The following is a 17,659-nucleotide window of genomic DNA, read 5'->3' on the forward strand; positions in this document are numbered from 1 at the left end:
CTTCTGGTTAGTACCTAGCTGCTCATTTAGTTAAAAATCCAACAGGTCAATCTCAGCTAAAGGATCATAAATGGGATTTAGTGTCAGGAACTGGATCCGGCAGTGCAGCTTTAACAAAACTGACCAACTCACAGAGGTGTGTGGTTCCTTATCATCATCTTCTGCTTATTCGTTTTAGAGTCGTAGGGTAAGAGGGAGGGTACGCCCTCGACGAGTCACCAATCTGCTCATCTGCATCCATGGATGGAGTTCATCCATTCATCATCAGTAACTCAGCTTGCTTCATCCATCCTACGGTGAATTTAGAATCGCCAGTTAACCTAACGTCATGCATGTCTTTGGACTGTGGGAAGAAGCCAATGTACCTTGAAAGAATTACACAAACGGGGAGAAAATTCAAACTCAACATAGAAATCCCAGCCTGGAGTTGAACCCTGGACCTTCTTGCTGTGAAATGACCATGCTAACCACCATCATGTCACCCTCTTTAACACCATAATATTAAAAATCAAGCCTAAAAGAAAGCATTGATCCTTAAGGCAAAGGCAATCCTTTTAAGCAAAGTCATGAAGAAGTCAAACTATAGTAACTTATTCAGATTATGACTCAGTTGTCCACATATAAGCCTAAAAATCTGGCCTTTAAATAGGAAAAATTAAGAGCATTACATAAAGGAGCAAATAAGGTTTTATAATACATATAAACATATAATTTATGAAACTCCTGCACTGTTGTAAAATACAATGCTGATTCAGTTTATTTGTTCCCCAGAGACTTGCAGCCAGGAGGGCTAACGACGTCCTACTTACAGAGCTAAGTGTTCTGACTCATTTCTTCTAACTACCTCATGGATTAATGTCTCCACTGACTTAATTACATAATGAGACACAAAAACTGCAAGCCTCAGGTTGGCTTCTGCAGGTTTTAAATGAAAAGGGCAGAGCTGTAGATACTTTTTTGGCCTCCGCTGGCGGCCTGAAAAACCTACAAGCACACGTCGACTCTGCTGGATCAGTTTGTCCTCATCAAAGGTCTCGCTGCGCTAAAATTTGAGTGTGCAAACCTCGCCGTCACCACCTTGAAGTGAAAGATGCTTCAGCGCGACGCTAAGCAGTTTAATCAGATCGGTTAAACCGAGATTAGATCATCACTCGTTTTTTCAACGAGCTTTAAATCAGGAAGAAAGGAAGGACAGACGTGTCTCAAGCTCCAGTCAGAAAACATGTGTTGGATATTTTAAAGGCATGTGCGGTGTAAAAATAGTTTTCTGATGGAAACAATGGGAGGATGGTCCTGTTACTGGATTTGGGGAGCAGAAGGTCAGGGATTCAAGGTGAGAGAGGGACATGACAATGTGACAAAGATAAGAGGTGACTATTAAAAACAGACTTCCTCAAAAAGATGAATCAGAAGTGCCGCACATACACAAACACACTCAGGCCTGAGCTTGGATCTTCTAACCAACAGCGAGAAAGCAGATCATGATTTTTTTGGTAATTACCGGTCTGGCGCTGGAGATTCTTGCAGTTGCAGGTGTAGGTAAGTGGATTATGCAATTTTCTATACTTACGTCCAAAATAAGCAGGTATGTCTACTATAAAAACGTTTTTACTGTGATTAAAAGCAACGTGAAATTTAATGGTCAAGCTGCCAAAAGCATTACTGTAGTTTTTACATAAATCTAAAGAAAAGCTCAGATAAGTGCAGTTTTTGGGTACTATTTTCCGCTGTGGATTTATACACATTTAATGCTCTGGTGAGTTTTTAAGCAGATTAGCAGTGTTACTGGAAAACCAGGCACAGAGCAATAAACGATGTCGGGCTTTGGCCACACAAGAAGTTGTTAGAGTGATCAGGTCATTCTTGTTTTGTCCACATTAATAAAACATCACTAGCTGTAACCTTTAACAAAAAAAAAAACAAGTGATATGAAAGAGAGTAAGTTTGTGCACTGTTGCTCTTCATCTTCATTTGTACAGACAAGATCAGGTCAGACATGGCTCCATATTCTCCCCAAAGCCTTATTAAGTTATTCATGCCCCATCTGGAAGATTTAATGCTCCCATTAGCATACATCCGCATGAGTCAGCTATGTCCTTTGCCCCTTCTGTGCTGTTGGAGCCGGGCACATTTGGTCAGTCGTACGTCTCTCAGAAATGGCCATTAATGCTGTCAGAAGACTCAGACTGCGGATTGATCTGTCTGCTTTTACTTGAGCAGCGTGGTGACAAGATGTACTGTCCATTAGTTGGCGGAGGCCTATATAGTCACAAAATTAGACAAATAGCACAGTCTGCACTGTACTGTATGTGTTTGCCTTCACGTCTCTGGTGAGCTTCGTTCTGTCAGGTGTCACACACAAAGCACTTCCATGATCTGTCTGCTTATTCAGCCCTGCGAATACTGTCTGTTAAACCCTTCTTTTCCTCTCATTGCCCACTCCCTCATGCTGTCACCTTTTGTTTTATGTCTGCCCCTTAATTACACTGTTAAAAAGGGCATGAAGAAGGGAAATACTATTGATCGTTTTCCTGCACTTTGTTTATTCTCCCTGTTCAGTCGCTCTCTCTTGATTCTGCTGGCAGTAGTGAAAAGAGTCACTACTGACAGAACTCATTGGCTAAAGAGGCCTTTGAGGACAGCTTGTTGGCTTTTAGTCCAATTAAGGTGTTTCCATCTATCTGGCCAATCCAAAGCTTTCATGGTAACAAATGGTCAAGTGGGCAAAGTACCTAATGGTGTTAACTTGAATTCAAATATACAATAGAGCGTGCACCAAAGCCTCTTTCTGAGCCTTTATATGAAAAACTTCTTTCTCAATGATTCATCATTTACAGTTTAAATGATTTATATTAAACACATTTATCTCACTTTTTAAGGATCTAATCATGTGGTGCTTATTTTCTCCCTTCCCACCACCCCGCCTCAGTCTTGGACCCCTGCTCTGCGTACATCAGCTTGAACGAACCGTGGAGGAACACAGACTACCACATCAACCAGTCATCCGGCGTGCCCCTGTGTGACAGCCACGTCTCCGGTGAATGGTATCGCTTCACAGGCATGGCCGGGGATGCCATGCCCACCTTCTGCATCTCTGAGAATCAGTGTGGCACACACGCCCCCATTTGGCTCAATGGCAGCCACCCAAAGCTCCATGAGGGCATCATCACCCTGCCTGTCTGCGCCAGCTTCAGCAACAACTGCTGCCAGTGGAACGCCAGCGTGGATGTGAAGGCCTGTCCTGGAGGATACTTTGTGTACCGCCTGCCAAGGCCGTCAGTCTGCTTCCACGTGTACTGTGGCCGTGAGTGAGCACGTCGGATGTGACATCTGTTGGTTCGTGAGATGCTTTTTTCAGTAGCCTGACTTTGTGGTTTTTGTGTGTTGCAAAGATTTCTACGATATTTGCGATGAGGCCGACTGCACGGGTCCCACGTGTCCGCAGTCTGACTGCCGCTGCGCCCCTGGAAATGTCCTGGGACCAGACGGACAAACATGCCTGGGTGAGACATGCAGAGAGGGAGGAAGTGGAGGAGACAGATAAGTTGTGCAACAGACAGAGATAAGCGAGGGAACACGGAAGACAGATAGGCTGGAAACGTTTCGTGGAAAACAACAAGAAAAATCAATCCAGCTGGATTTGCAGTCGGTTCACCCAACTGTTTTATTTTCTAATTAAGCTGTTCCTATGTTATTCCTCATTTACTCAACGTAATATTCAGTGGCAAGTAGGGTGACGATTGCTGCTCTATGTATTTATATCACCTATGGCACGATCATTTGTACAAGACATTCATTCACAAAGAGATTGGTATACCAAGGTATAAAGTATACAAATATAAATATATTAATATTTAAGTCTTATCTTGTGTGTTGGTTCACTCATATCCCCAAATCGTTCAACTGGTAATTTTTCTCTTAACTATTTTCACTGTTCATTACTTATTTTTAATGAGCCTATCACAACGTCTTTAGAATATTAACATTAAAATAAAGCTTATTTTATTTTAAGGAGCAGAGCCTGATTTAAAAAAGCAACAGAAGCAATCAAACATTTTAAAATACTGATTTATGGTATACGCTCAAGGTGAGCATCTGCAGGTGTACGTGTGTGTGTGTGTTTGTGTGTGTGGCATACTGGGGCTTAATGATGGTTGACAGGCATGCTAGGGCAGCCTGGCCAGTTTGAAATTTACCATAATCTCATTATTCATCCATCTACCAAATCTGCCAGTCCTCACCTCAGTAATTACTTTCTCATTTCTTCATTCTGGCTCACTCTTTCTTCACTCTCTTGCACTCTCACTTTTGTTTCACCGCACACTTTTATTTCATCCATCATTATTTCTTTACTGGGCCTCTCAGGATTATAAATGCAGGTTTAAAGTCCTTTAAAGTTGATGTATCATTCCTAAGTGGATGGCCTTAAGGTGATACACTCCACTCTACCCATCTGCTGCTCAGTTATTTAAAACGAAACTCATCTGATATTAATATCTGAACCTGTGTGTGTGTGTGCTCAGATGTGAACGAATGCGATCAGGTCAACGGTGGCTGTGCAGAGGTATGCGTGAACACCAAAGGCTCTTGGCGCTGTGAGTGCGGACGAGGCCGTGTGCTGGATGAGGATGGACGCACCTGTAGAGGTACAAGCACAGGCGTGCATTTATGTGTATTTGTTGTACAGAGATGAGTAAACTGGACACACACACACACCTCCAAATACTCTCCTGTTCTCTGTGTTGAAGAGATAGCAGGCTGTCATGTTAACAATGGAGGCTGCAGTCATGGCTGCTCCGCTCTGCTGGACTCCTATCAGTGCCACTGTCCCAGAGGGCTGGAGCTGGGAGAGGACAAGCGCACGTGTCAAGGTGTGTGAGTGAGAAAAAAAAGGTAGATATCAGTGATAGGTAATCAATCGGGCAAAAAAAGAAGCAGACGTGAAGATACATGTTTGGATTTATCTCATCTGATTTTTCAGCAGAGATATGAGGTGAGTGCATTTCTTCAGGTTTATTATTACTGTTGTCAGGGACGACCTATAATCATATTTGAAGAGAATAACATGATTGGCCTTTTCTAGAGAGCCTTTTTTGAGAATCAAGAAAAATTGTCTGTCTGTTTGTTTGTTTTTTTTGTCATTTATGAAAGAAGACTCCAAAGAAAAAAACATTTTTATTATGGTTTATTGAGCAGATTAAGTTTTTGATTAACAGTTCACTAGATAATAATAAAAAAAAAATGTTCTTTTAAGTCAGAATGCAAAAACATTCACCTATAAACATTATTTTATTCTTGATTTATTTCTCAGTGATCAAGCACTAATGTTGTCAAAAGAGTACAAACAAAATCAAGGCTTTTGGATTTAAATCCCTTGAACAACAGTTTGCGAAAACATAAAAGGAATGATGCTGATATTCACAGTGGGGGAGCTGGAGCCAGCAATACTTTGTTTATGGAAATAAGATGTAATTGCCAAAACTGACAATTTGTTTCTTTTCCTTGCGCAACACATAAAAAACAACAGCACGGCATCACATGTTCAGAAATTTCCAGCAAGAAAGTGATAAATCAGTAGAAACTGCTAAGAAAAGTTAAGCGGCCACTAGTGGTAGAATGAAGCAGTGTCTTGGGGCGGCTGTGGCTCAGGAGATAGAGCTGGTCGTCTACGTATTGGAAGGTCAGTAGTTCGATGGCTCATCCTGGCTCCTGTAGTTGCTCCTTGTTTTTCTGCTGACAGAACTCGGCAGCTTGCTTTTACTGGTTTCTGTATCATTACTTCTCGCCACAGGGCATCATACTGTGTGATGTGGCATATGTTGTTGTATAATAATCACACAACTGTGAGATCATTTTAAGCAGCTTTTTGTTGTTTTATCCATGTAATAGTTGGCGATTTCTGTTTTATAGTGTTATAAAGAATCGGTGATATCTTTGACTCCCCCCTCTGCAGTTCCTGTCCAGTGTGATTCCAGCTCTATTACAGTATCAGTTCCTAAGGACCTTGTAGGCGGCCTGGAGCTCTTTCTCTCCAACTCATCTTGTCGGGGTGTCTCCAATGGCACACACATCAACCTCAACTTCAGCCTCAAGACATGTGGCACAGTAGTTGAGGTCAGAGGAACTGGGGTGGAATTTTTGATAGAATGTGCCCTGGGTTAAATATGTAAGCCGAAGGCTTTGAAAAATGAGCAGTGCACTTTAATATGGGTTGCTCAAGCTTGTTACTAACTGAAAAACCCATTAATGTAATATAAATGTTCGCTCTCAGGTGACAGCTAATAAGATTGTAGGGACCAACCTGGTGACAGGTCTCCCAAGGAGCAGCCCAGGAAGCAGCGGGGACTTAATAGTACGCACCGGCAAGTTGGTGCTCCCAGTTACCTGTGAGTTCCCCAGGGAATATCAGGTTTCAGACGGATACCAGGCAAGCCAGCGCAACTCAGCCCTAGAGCTGGAGGGCCACAGTGAGGGGGTCTTCACTTTCTCCTTAGAGCTTTTTAAGGATGCCCAGTTTTCAGAGGCCTACCGCACCCCACCCCAGCTCCGCCTGCATGACTCCCTCTTCTTTGGGGTTGAGCCTAAGGAGAGAGTGGATGGTCTCTCTTCCCTGGTGGAGAGCTGCTTTGCTACACCGGGGCCCAAAGCTGACCAGGCCCTCAAGTACTACCTCATCAGAGATGGGTGAGTGTAGGTTTCATGTTATTTCATTTCATATATAATGTATATATTTATGTGCCTTATTTGCTTCTTCAATTAAATCACCGTCTGTTTTGCAGCCCTCTACTGGCCAAAGATATAATGCAATAATCTACTTTAAATTAAAAATTGTCTTTACATTTGCAGGCGACAGATAGACAGATAGATGTCTGAAGAAATAATCAAAACAATCAGTCTGGTGTAAATAGCCACGCAAACAGATTTTACTTTATTTATTTATCAGAAAAGACGTTTCTGCCTTGCTAACAATAGAAGTGCATTGAGTTCCAGTTATTGTAGTAAATGTCATCAGTATGAGATCCCACTGCTGTGTCTTATAAAGGTCTTCTTGGCATCAAGTGCTCAACAGTTATCAAACCGGAAATCACTCTTTCAGATGAAAAATGTCACTCTGTCTTGTACTCTGACTAGTTCAGAAAAAAATACAACACATAGTTTTGGGTAGAAAAATGGAAACAAAATTTTTAAAATGTATGAAACACGCTTTTTTCCAGTGAATGCAGAGTTTTCCTCTGCAGACACAATAGGTCATCACTAAATCTATATTCATGTTTGCCAACAAATGCGGCAGGCTTTCAGGACCTTGAAGCATCTAATCTCTTAATGAAGTGCCTTGTTAGAAACATTTATGGATCTCTTTTTACTGCATTAAGATGCATGTGTGACTCTAGTTTCTCTCTTTGGCTTCCTACGCAGATGTATTGCTGATGAAACAATGACACAGTACTCGTCAAAGGACCAGCTCTCTAAGCACTACCAGGTCCCCGTCTTCAAGTTCATTGGCAAGGACAACCGAGTGAGTAAAAGGAGCATGCTGGGAGCCAGCTGGCGAATGTGTGTGGGCTTATGCCTGCATAGCTCTATACTGCAAAGACTGTATTAATAGACCATGTGAATTAGCAGAATCCTTTACACTGTGAAGGCAGTCTCAAAATATCAAAACAAGCTTGCTTCCTCTGTTTACAGCAAGTGTTCCTGCACTGCCAGGTGCTAGTGTGCCGGGCAGGAGACTCCCGCTGTGCTCAGCGCTGTCGGGGACGCGTCCGACGGGAGGTTCAGACGGATGAACCTCAGGAGCAGCACGCATTGAGCGCAGGCCCCATCATTATCCTGCCTTAATCATGGCAATTATACAATGCTATCAACACAAACATCAACAAAAAAGCCATGAAATTAAACAATCAGCACAGTTGCATTTAAACTGAAGTGAACACTTTATGGTTTTTCTCACTTTCTGTCATTCGTACACTATTTGAGTGGCGCTTTTCCAGATTAAACATGCGTAGAGTTTGAGATAATAAAGTCAGCGTGTCAGTGTTTGTGCACGTAATCCTTATGAGCCAAAAGCTCAGATCTTAGACTGTGCTGAACATTCAGTTTCAGACTTATTTTGTACTCTTGTAATTTGTAAGATGTCAAAGAAAGGGATACCCAGCTCTGGCTATAAGAAAACCTCACCCACCTTCTACACCCACCTTTTTTTTTTTTTTTTGAGAAGAAGCCAAGCAGAAAAAAGGTGGTTTAAGGAAAGAGGAGTTAAAACAGCTTGAACTGACAATTGGCACCATGGCCAGTTGTAAGATGAATAAGGATAATTTTGAGCAGCTTTAGTAGAGTCCAAAAATAAAAATATAGAGATGGACATAAGCATGATGGAACCCCTTTAAAAAGGAATCGTCCAGTTCAGTTGATCTGGTAATCCGGAGAGTAAATAAATGTAGACATAGACACAAAGAAGCCAAGCGCACTGTATATATGTGTATACAGTATATCCTCCTTCTGCTGTTATTTATATTGTTGGAGATAACTTTCATTCTCATTAACACATCATAACAAGTTTGCGTCTGTTGGACTTGCAGCACATTATGCTGACCTTAAAGTGAATGGCATTTCGATTAAAAAGCGAGAAAGGCGCCACACATCACTCATAACAGCTACAACATGAGAGATGATTTTCTGGGTCACACTTTCAGGCATTTCCCAGGCTTGATTACAGCTTAGAGACTTATGGAAGTGGTTTATTTCTCACCCCATCTCCAACTTAAAAACCCCCCCACCCCATCTAAAACATCTATAAGATGCGTTCTGACTCATTTGCTTGGTGTAATCGATGAGGAGCACGCCACACATTACAGTGTGCTGGGAAAGAAATATCAGAACCCCGCGTCTGGAAATTATGCATAAGCTTCATCACTCCGACAATTAATCTGGAGTTAATCGTGTCAGTTTAGCTGCAATTAGTCTTTAATGTATTCATAAAAATAACAAATAACTGGCAAATAACTTACATCAAGCATTAACATAGTAGGCATTAGATTTACATGACACTGACTTAAGGTTTGAGCAGCTTGACAAATTTAAGATAGCAGCACACAAGGAGCCTTGAGCACCACAGTAATTATCTGGTGTCTTTCTGTCTAGAGGAAATTAATCCGGTGACAGTATCCTTTCTATCTTCCCGTCACACACTTTGTTTGGAGTCATCAAGTAATTTATGGTAATGGAGTCATAGAGTCAATTGGCCTAAAATGAGGAGCATGGCGAATGAATATGCACGAACAATTGTGAATAAATCCAAAGAAATTGTTCACTTAAATTCCTCTTTTATGTCTTTTTCAATCTCTGGCCTCTGAATCTTGAGAGGGCTCTTGTGAGGCATCTCGTCTATGAAGGAAAAAAAAAAGAAGCCTATAAATGCACGCTATGTGTGTGAAAATATGACTCTGTTAGTTGTCTTCAAAAGCACACAGATAATGTCCATAGTGTTCTGTGTCACAGTTCATCCCTCTCCTCTCCCTCGCAGACACACGCTGCCCTCTGGCTGTTCATGTAAGGTCTGCAACCAAGAGTCCAAACTGTGTTGTAGAGAGCGTCTGCCATCGATTCACAGGCTAGGAGAAAAAAAATATGAGAGAGGGGGGACGCTGATTAATTTATTTTTTCTTCTTTGACAACTTGTGGCTATGCACAGGCAGGAAGAGGGGAAAGTTAAATATCTCACCTTGCACTTTCGAAACAAACCCCAGACTCTTCTTAAGGTCAGAGCAGATGCCATGCAGGCACGAGCGAAACCTGGAGTCACAGTCGTACTTGCTCGTACCGCAGTTTTCGTAGCACATGTCAAGCTGGTTGCAGCACTTTGTCATAGCAGGGATCCCCAGGTCAAGCTGTCAGAGATAGATTGTGTCAGCACAGTCTGCTCAAACCGAACATGTGGCTTTTACAGCCATTAAGGTTGTTAATGATATTGCTTTGAAAGCTGTTGGTGCTATGAACAGGCAACCTACAGCAGCATTCACCTGGAATCCCACCAGAGAGGTGCTGCAGCCATTGGGCTCTGAGAGCTGGAAGCCAGGTCGAGGTTGAGGAAGTTCTCCTGAGAAAACATGGAAGCTTCATTTAGGTCTTGAACTTGACTGCGTTAGCAAACAAATTTCATGAGTTGCTCCTGTTCATCCTCAGGTGTGTATCATTTCACAGATAAGATATACCTTCTGTTTGAGAACATGTATATGGATGATTGAGACGAGGGAAAGCTAAACTCCTACTGATAAACAGATGCATTCAGGTTTCGGTATAAGAAGCCTGAGGCCCAGGCATGTTATCTTGGATCAATAAAGAAGTACTTTAGCTCTGATAGCAGTGGAATCGGATCTAAAAGTTGAACTAACCAAAAAATATCTAGCTAAGGAAGCATATTGGAAGTGGAAAACACAGTAATCATTTGAAAATCTGCTGAGGGTCAGAAACATTTTTTGGGGGGAAGCTAAAAACAACAATGTGTAAAAACTCTTCTCAAAATCCCTTAAAGACCGGTGAACTTGAACAGAGAATTTTAAGATGGATTCTTACCATATCTTCTGCAGCGGTACTCACAAACACCATTGTGTCCACCGACCAGTTCCACCAGGGAGTCGAAGTATCCGTGCGCAGTCTGGAAACTATTTCTAATAGAGTTGAAGCCCCAGCTGCTGTCTTCTTGTTCCTGTGGTGTTTTCTGGGACTTGTTTGTCTGAACTGGTCTGATCTCATTCGCCTCTTCCCCAGAAGAAGGTTGTTCCAGGCTCTTAGCTTCTTTAGTAAAAGCTTTCAGAGCAGGGCTATCTCCAGGAGGCCCATCACTGCCTGGCACTGATTCTTTGACTGTAGCACCTTCTGCTACCACCTGGACATCTTCTTCATGTTTGTCACCTGATTGGCTACCCTTCACACCTATTTCACGCAGCGGTTTGTCACCAAAAACGCTGTTACCTGCGTTTGCCTCAGCTGAAGATGAATCATCTACTTCAACAGCAGTGACACCTTCTTTGGCTACGTCTACAGAGGCATCTTCGGCAGCAACAACTGAATCAGCAGCAGAGTCTCCGTCCTCCTTTGCGTCAGTCTGGTAGTAGCCTAAAGTGGCACACGTCCCTGTGGACAGGCAGAGGAGGAGCAGGACAACAGTCCGAAGCAGCATGGTGTCGAAGTGGCAACAATCCAAGCAGAAGTGAGCCGTCAGTAACAGGATGGGAAGAGCTTAGACTGTGAGGGACAAAAACACACTTTGCCCCGACTGACTCTGTCATCCAGAGCGAAGACTTTGACCTCTGATTAGATTCCGGCAGACAGCAAAGCATTCCCTCATGTCAGGGGCAAAGGTCACCCTCTATCAATCCAAAGAAAAGCTTCAATGATTACACTAATTCTCTGTGATTATTTATCAAATGAGTACTGTCATCAAGGCTTTCTGCACACAGTTATAATTGGATTTCTTTTTCTTTTTTGTTAAGCCATGTGGAACTTGAACCTAGAGGAAAATCTCTTTAGGATTCCCGTTAACGCAACATATTTAATACCCCGTTAAAGGAAATACAGCATTAAATAGAAATCCTATCCATGCTGACATTTCTCAAGACATTACAAACCCCTAGACTATCTTCACTGTTTTTGATAAAGGTTACACACAGACATTTCAGCCCTGAATAAGAACAGAGGCAAACTACTGTTAATGTGACATAAGAGAGTGGAAGCATAACAGCATGAACGTTTATGTTATGTTATGATTTCAAGAGTAAAAAAGTTCCACGGCTCAGCTGGAACATCACTATGTGAAGAATACTAAGCAAATCTTTTCAGTTACACAGTAAAAGCAATATGGGAATTTTGCTTTAGTGCAAACGTCTTAATTTCCTGCTGACACAATTTTCTCAAAAGTCTCTGCTGCCCTCTAGTGTTTGAAGAGTAGGTTGCTCCCAGTTATTCCATTACTTTATGTTTATATTTTAGATGGATGCTACACTGCTAGTTTATTTATGCAACGCATGACTAACTCTTATACACTCACATAGCATTATATATACAGTATACGTGTTATGTTATTGTATCTTATTTAACACTTAAGCTTTAAAAATTACTGCTAGACTAAAGCATCAGTAAATATAACAAAACAATACTCATAAGGAGGATTTTAAATATCACTGTGTTAATATTTTTGTACTTTTTCTTAGGATGCAGGATTGGAGTGAAGCATTTTAAAATGGTGTCATTGTTTGCTTTCTGATACTAGTAGTTTGTTTACCCACAGTAGCATTTGCAGCACGCTACAGCTGGGAACAAATATTTTCTAACTAATAACGCTGCACTGTTTTGTTGTCGACAGTTCCCAGATGTGATCTGATTAACATCTCTGATTATGAGTCAGCTATATCGACAGCATGGTGCATGATGAGGATGAGTGTAGTTGAACTAAGTCTGTTAAAGAACAAAAAAAAAAATCTGCATTTTGCTTGAGTCAGAGCTCAGGCCTTAACAGAATACAGGTAGAATGAAATGACCACAAGGTGAAGGTTACTGCCAAAAACGAGGTTCAACTATTAACCAAATCTGAGAGTTCACTTAATTTTGTCACACAGCACAGTGAATGTATTATAGGTCTATTCAATAACACAATAACACACGAAAGATTTGTTTCTAAGTTATTAACTTTAGCGCGCTATTATTTTCCATACTTGAAACTGGGGCGACCAGATGATTTTTTTTAACAAGTTCATGCACACAAACACTTCTGCCACCGCCTTATGGCAACTGGTGAAGCCATTCACTCTGCTTGTAGATCTTGGTGTATTTCATCCCACAAAATCCTGTGGTAAAACACAGCATAGCAAGAAGAAGTAAGTAAAAATGGTCACAAACTAATCAAGTGCCACATATACACTGTTCCACATACCGTCTTATGGCCTTGCTTGCTTTCTCCTTGTTCAGCACTGCGCTGATGTTGTTTTCAAGATCCTTAAAAGACAGCACATCTGACTCTCACATAGTAAACATACATTTGAAATATCTAATACCTGCAATTAAAAATATAAACAAACAAACAAAAAACATGCTAAAAAAGACCACCCTCTCATACCTTGCTAATGACCCTTAGATGCTCATTTGAGGCTATCAGCTTCAATATTTCAGTCTGGAAACAAACAGGCAAAAAGCACATTTCTTGCTTAACTCTTAACTTTGCTCAGTGTGATTTACAAGTTGAGCTATGCCTTTATAAGCCAGTGTGAAATGAGCACCTGTTGGTCTCTGATATGTCCTTTAGTAGCTGTGGTTGTAACAGTGGACACCAACTTCTCTTCTAGCTCTTCCTCCAGCTGTTTGATTTCCTTCCAAACATTCATTACTTGAAGCCTCTTGAACTGGATGCTGTCAGAATAGCCAGAGACACTCATAGTATCCTGCAGCCCTGACCGACATGTATCTGTTCAAACACAGATGAGGTGAACATGAATGCAATGCATAGAGAACTGATCAAAATTGATGCCTACTCATCATGGGCATGAATGCCATGGTAACTTTGGACTTAATTTCTTTGAATTGTTGTTTACAGATGGGAGATGCTTTACAATTCCACCAGGGTGGCGTGATTGTAAAGCATACATCTTTAATGACTTAAAAAAAACCCAACAAGAATTTGGTGCAGAAGTTTGGATTTTCTCTAATCTACACAGGGTCAAAAGCACACATACAGACTCAAAAATTTACAAACATTCACTTAAATCTTTTAATATGTGGTGCTAAAAGTTCTACAATGTCTTTTAACTTGACAAGGTCCATTAACTTCTTGCTAGTGATGATTGACTACAACTGGTAATTTCTCTTTGCCAGCATAGAAAAAATCCTTTGACAGTAGTCAATGGATTGACCAACACTGAGAACAATGAGAAAAAGCACAAGTAATGCAGATGTGGCACCATGTTGTCAAAGTCTGAAAGAAGAGCCAAACTGTCACCCTCAGATGGGAAGAAATTAGGATGTTCAGAGACAACCAAACAACTGCCAAGACTAAAGCTTGTCATACACTGGGAAATGCTGGAATAGCGTCATTACTATGGACTAAGAGGGTGCTCAACAAGAAAGAAGCCTTTGCACCAAAATGAAGTTCTTCATTCTTGACTAAAATGTGCAGCGGTCTACATGAACAAGTCAAAAATCTTCCGAAGAAAAGTTTTATGGTCAGAGAAAGCAAAGATTGAGCTATTTGGCCATGGTGACAAGAGGTATGTTCGGAGGAGTAAAGGAGGCTTTCAAAGCTAAAAACACGTATCAGCTGCCAAGCATGGTGGCGGTAGGATCTGGCTCTGGGGCTGATTTACTGCCAGGGGTACTGACACATTAAACAAAGTGGAAGGAATCCAAATTCTTCAACTTCACCTCAAATCAACAGCTAGATGACTGAAACTTGTAGACAACTGGGTGTTCCAACAGGACAATGATCTCAAAGACACATAAAAACTGGTTTTGGAGTGGATAAAGCAGGTTAACATTAAAACATTCTGGAACGGCATTCCCAAAACGCTGACCTCAACCTAATTAAAATTATGGTCTAAAAGCTTCATTCATTAAAAGGTCTGAATTACTATGACATTCATAACGATAGTGATCATAACTGCATATGAAGACATCCCTGCTGGGATTAGAAAATGACCACTGACACTACAACGTTGTTTGTTATGACTGTTGGCACCAAAAAGTGATTATTTGTTCACTCTTAAAGACCACAGATATATCTAAAACTTAGCATGCTGCATAGCAAATTAACTGTTAACTAACGATAAGGTACAAAAAATATATTAAGGTAGTCTTAAGACTTACTTTTCTTGTAACTGTCCTTCGGGTGCATGGCAGCTGAAATGTTCTGTAACTCATTTTGGACCCTGAGGTTTGAAAGGACAAACACACTTCAACTAAAGAGAATGTACATAAGTACAAGCCTGCTGTTGATACTTTTGTTTTGTGGTACCGTTTCTTCTCCTCTAGAGCTCTTCTAGCCTCATGCTCCAGCCTGCAAACCTCCTTTTCAGCATCGTCCAACTTGGTTTCGCTTACTTTGAGTGAAGTATTCGGTAACTGAAGCAAGAACAAAACATTAGGACCTAAATTATTTTCCAAAAAAGCAAAAGATGCTTGAGATTAATGCTGCTAGTAGCTTGGCTACTGCTGAAGAACTAAAGGTTTTATCCTTCTCTGTGGGAAGTTTAAATATTTACTGTTTAAACCTTGCTTAGAAATACGTGTAGGCTTTTTTTTTTTTTAAAGAAACATTAACTGTAGACAAGGGACTGAAAATACCCACAAAATCAAATAACGAACTCTGTGACAAGCGGCATCTTTGACTCTTTGAACTGTGAGGAAATCTACGAATATCAGCACTGTTGTTTTCCTTTTTTATGTAAAACAATTTCCATTCTTTAAAGGCAAAATGAGCATGAGAATGTATTGTATAGGAACACTATGAATGAATGTCTTTGACACAAAAATGTCTGAATATCACAGTCATTTCTCAGGTTATATCTTCAGTATGTGTGTCTTTGGGCAGTGTTCCTTACCAGGCTGCGTGGTGAGGACTGCAAACTCATCAGGTGGTTGACGTATAAATCATATTCTGTCTGGAAGAGAAAAGAAAGCTTTATTACAGACTGAGAATTATGTTGATTTAAAAAAATGTCCTTGTAGAAAATCCTTCAGAAAAAGATTTTACAAATTGTATGCACTGCAGCTTACTACCATGTTTAATAATAACAAAAAAAGGATTTCAGCTGCATGAAAAGTAAAATTGTGCACTTTGCAAACTGCAGCATGGGAAGTCTTTTTACTGACAGTCTAAGCAAAACTATCATGTGCAAAAGAAACTTGAGGCATTCGTTATGAATGAGCAGTAATGGAACCATCGCCCTCTGATGACCTCCTCTCTGATGCATCGCGACCAGGTTCCGGTGGCTGCTCTACTTGTACTTGCTACTCCAGGGACTCACTCTCTCTTGGCTCTAATACATCTGTCGGTACATGCTAAAAATGAGCTGGTGGGTACAGAGGAAATGGAAAAACCTTAATTTCCCTCAGGATGCGTCCAAACACTGGCGAGTCTTCACATACATCATCAAAGACGTCACTGAACACCGCAAGGCGGTCTCTGCTGGGCCAGCTCTGCGCAGACAACTTAATCAACCCCTGCGCACAAGACCACACACACAATATTAGCAGGTTAAAAGTGTGTTAGAGTGTATGCATGTTGAAGTCTGTGCATGTCTTTACCCTGTGTTCAGAGAGCACTTTAGGTTTACTATATCATGCAAAATGCAAAAAAAGAAAGAAAAAAGGAATTACAGACAGTTTATTGATGTCATGGTTTTTGTCACAATCCTCACCTCTTGCAGTTTCCTCGCATGCATTTCAGCAACATTTTTTACAGCCCAGAGGTCCGGTTTGGCCATGACTTGCCAGCCAAAGCATTTTTTCTTCTCTTGCTGGTTTTGGTTGTTCAGGCCGTCCTGGTCAGAACGGCTCAATGTGAAATGATGATTTACCCCCAGATCAGATGGAGATTTATTTTTTTTCTGAGAACAAGCTTTCTGCTGGACAGGCAAAGTCCTTGAGGGACGGTAAACTATCTGAGATAGACTTATATGTTCTCTTCTTTCAGGATGTGATGTATGATCTTGTGTGTACCCCAAGACTCTAGGCTCTACTAAAGCTGTGCCAGAAGTGAGCTCAGGGGGGAACTCTTTCATTTCATTCTTTTTTGCCTTTGTCTGTATCTGCTGGAGAGATAGTGGGTTTCGACTTTCTTCTTGGCTCTGAGACATCCTCCAAAAAACCGACTTTGTCTCCTCTTGAGGCTGACTCTGGTTCAGGCTGCGAGGCCCCAGATGACCCGAGGAGTAGGCCAGGATATCAGCCTTCTGCCCGGCTTCAGCCGCCAGCAGCAGTCTGTGGATATCACTCCCATAGCGCCCAGGCTTTGGCTTCACACTGCTGGACATGGCTGTGAAGGCCAACTTATTGTTGTATAGTTGTTTTAAAGACATACGAGTAATAATATCTAATTATCTCAAGAGGTGTACAATTTCTTAAAATATTAAAAACATTCGTTATTCTTTCTGGTGAATAGAAATGCACCCTAAAAAGGAATTTTCTCTCAAACGAAATCAAAATGACTTAAATTTTATGGTAAATCCAGACACTGCACAAATAATTCAAAGAGAGTTTACGCTTATAGCAAAACTACTAGTGCCTCATATTCACGTGATTAATTTATTTACTAAAGACCGTGCTGCAGGATAACAGAATAAAATAAACTCTCATTAATGACCTCACCTGTTAGCTAACTGTAATTTGGACAGGCTCGGGACAGAAAACAAACTTTCTTCATGGCCGCAGCAGTCTGTGCTTCACTCGGTTGCCAAGGTGATCGAAGTGCGTAATGTTTGTGCTGCGTTCAGTGTCCCGATAATAATCGTACCCGTGAGCTTTCAGGCGCTAGTCCTCACCTGGACCTGACGAAGAAAACAGCTGGAGTGAGATTGTAGAGTACTCTATGCGTTAAGTAAGTTTGTGTTCATAGATATCTAAACATTAACGCAATTATGAGATCAGCTTACTTATATTCAAAGAAGGAAACTAT

General features: G+C 41.2%; 3 protein-coding genes across 7 annotated transcripts; 1 reads left to right on the plus strand and 2 right to left on the minus strand.

The window, feature by feature from the left end:
• The first annotated feature begins 799 nt into the window (after positions 1-799).
• oit3 (oncoprotein induced transcript 3) lies at positions 800-8,093 on the plus strand. Its single transcript, XM_040001643.1, has 9 exons — positions 800-1,539; positions 2,930-3,304; positions 3,393-3,503; positions 4,524-4,646; positions 4,749-4,871; positions 5,954-6,114; positions 6,272-6,684; positions 7,417-7,516; positions 7,687-8,093. Exons 1-9 carry the CDS (start codon positions 1,482-1,484, stop codon positions 7,837-7,839), a joined length of 1,617 nt encoding a protein of 538 aa, XP_039857577.1. The 5' UTR covers positions 800-1,481; the 3' UTR covers positions 7,840-8,093.
• Positions 8,094-8,197: 104 nt separating this feature from the next.
• On the minus strand, positions 8,198-11,204 carry pla2g12b (phospholipase A2, group XIIB). Of its 2 annotated transcripts, none has more exons than XM_040001651.1 (4): positions 10,573-11,204; positions 10,020-10,096; positions 9,722-9,887; positions 8,198-9,611 (listed from the first exon to the last, which is right to left on the minus strand). In XM_040001651.1, the coding sequence occupies exons 1-4, from the start codon at positions 11,177-11,179 to the stop codon at positions 9,493-9,495; spliced, it is 969 nt and encodes a 322-aa protein (XP_039857585.1). In that variant the 5' UTR covers positions 11,180-11,204; the 3' UTR covers positions 8,198-9,492. The 2 variants fall into 2 exon arrangements, with proteins under 2 accessions (XP_039857585.1, XP_039857584.1); XM_040001650.1 differs by having other exon boundaries at positions 10,008-10,096.
• A 72-nt stretch (positions 11,205-11,276) lies between these two features.
• Positions 11,277-17,621, minus strand: LOC120714962 (uncharacterized protein C6orf118-like). Of its 4 annotated transcripts, none has more exons than XR_005691532.1 (10): positions 16,404-17,346; positions 16,084-16,206; positions 15,585-15,644; positions 14,999-15,105; positions 14,851-14,912; positions 13,272-13,456; positions 13,112-13,165; positions 12,929-12,990; positions 12,711-12,842; positions 11,277-11,368 (listed from the first exon to the last, which is right to left on the minus strand). XR_005691532.1 is itself a non-coding variant. In XM_040001645.1 (10 exons), exons 2-10 carry the CDS (start codon positions 17,016-17,018, stop codon positions 12,800-12,802), a joined length of 1,311 nt encoding a protein of 436 aa, XP_039857579.1. In that variant the 5' UTR covers positions 17,019-17,020; positions 17,353-17,621; the 3' UTR covers positions 12,156-12,799. The 4 variants fall into 4 exon arrangements, 3 of the variants coding, with proteins under 3 accessions (XP_039857579.1, XP_039857580.1, XP_039857578.1); XM_040001645.1 differs by lacking the exon at positions 11,277-11,368 and adding an exon at positions 17,353-17,621 and having other exon boundaries at positions 12,156-12,842; positions 16,404-17,020; XM_040001646.1 differs by lacking the exon at positions 11,277-11,368 and adding an exon at positions 17,353-17,621 and having other exon boundaries at positions 12,156-12,842; positions 16,404-17,033.
• Positions 17,622-17,659: the final 38 nt, after the last annotated feature.

The sequence above is a fragment of the Simochromis diagramma genome, unplaced genomic scaffold (assembly GCF_900408965.1).
Source record: "Simochromis diagramma unplaced genomic scaffold, fSimDia1.1 OVJJ01000421.1, whole genome shotgun sequence".
NCBI classification, from domain to species: domain Eukaryota; kingdom Metazoa; phylum Chordata; class Actinopteri; order Cichliformes; family Cichlidae; genus Simochromis; species Simochromis diagramma.

Bases quoted from the DNA above. Each gene is read 5' to 3' on its own strand.
- LOC120714962 (XM_040001644.1), bottom strand. From the start codon at position 17,063: ATGTCTTTAAAACAACTATACAACAATAAGTTGGCCTTCACAGCCATG. The intron at 16,207-16,403 runs GTGAGGATTGTG...TCTTGTGCGCAG, and splicing joins ATGCGAGGAAACTGCAAGAG to GGGTTGATTAAGTTGTCTGC. The intron at 12,843-12,928 runs GTATGTGGAACA...GTTTTACCACAG, and splicing joins GCAAGCAAGGCCATAAGACG to GATTTTGTGGGATGAAATAC.
- pla2g12b (XM_040001650.1), bottom strand. From the start codon at position 11,179: ATGCTGCTTCGGACTGTTGTCCTGCTCCTCCTCTGCCTGTCCACAGGG. The intron at 10,097-10,572 runs GTAAGAATCCAT...ATGTTTTCTCAG, and splicing joins GTACCGCTGCAGAAGATATG to GAGAACTTCCTCAACCTCGA. The intron at 9,888-10,007 runs GTAGGTTGCCTG...TATCTCTGACAG, and splicing joins GATTCCAGGTGAATGCTGCT to CTTGACCTGGGGATCCCTGC.
- oit3 (XM_040001643.1), top strand. From the start codon at position 1,482: ATGATTTTTTTGGTAATTACCGGTCTGGCGCTGGAGATTCTTGCAGTT. The intron at 1,540-2,929 runs GTAAGTGGATTA...ACCCCGCCTCAG, and splicing joins TCTTGCAGTTGCAGGTGTAG to TCTTGGACCCCTGCTCTGCG. The intron at 3,504-4,523 runs GTGAGACATGCA...GTGTGTGCTCAG, and splicing joins AGACGGACAAACATGCCTGG to ATGTGAACGAATGCGATCAG.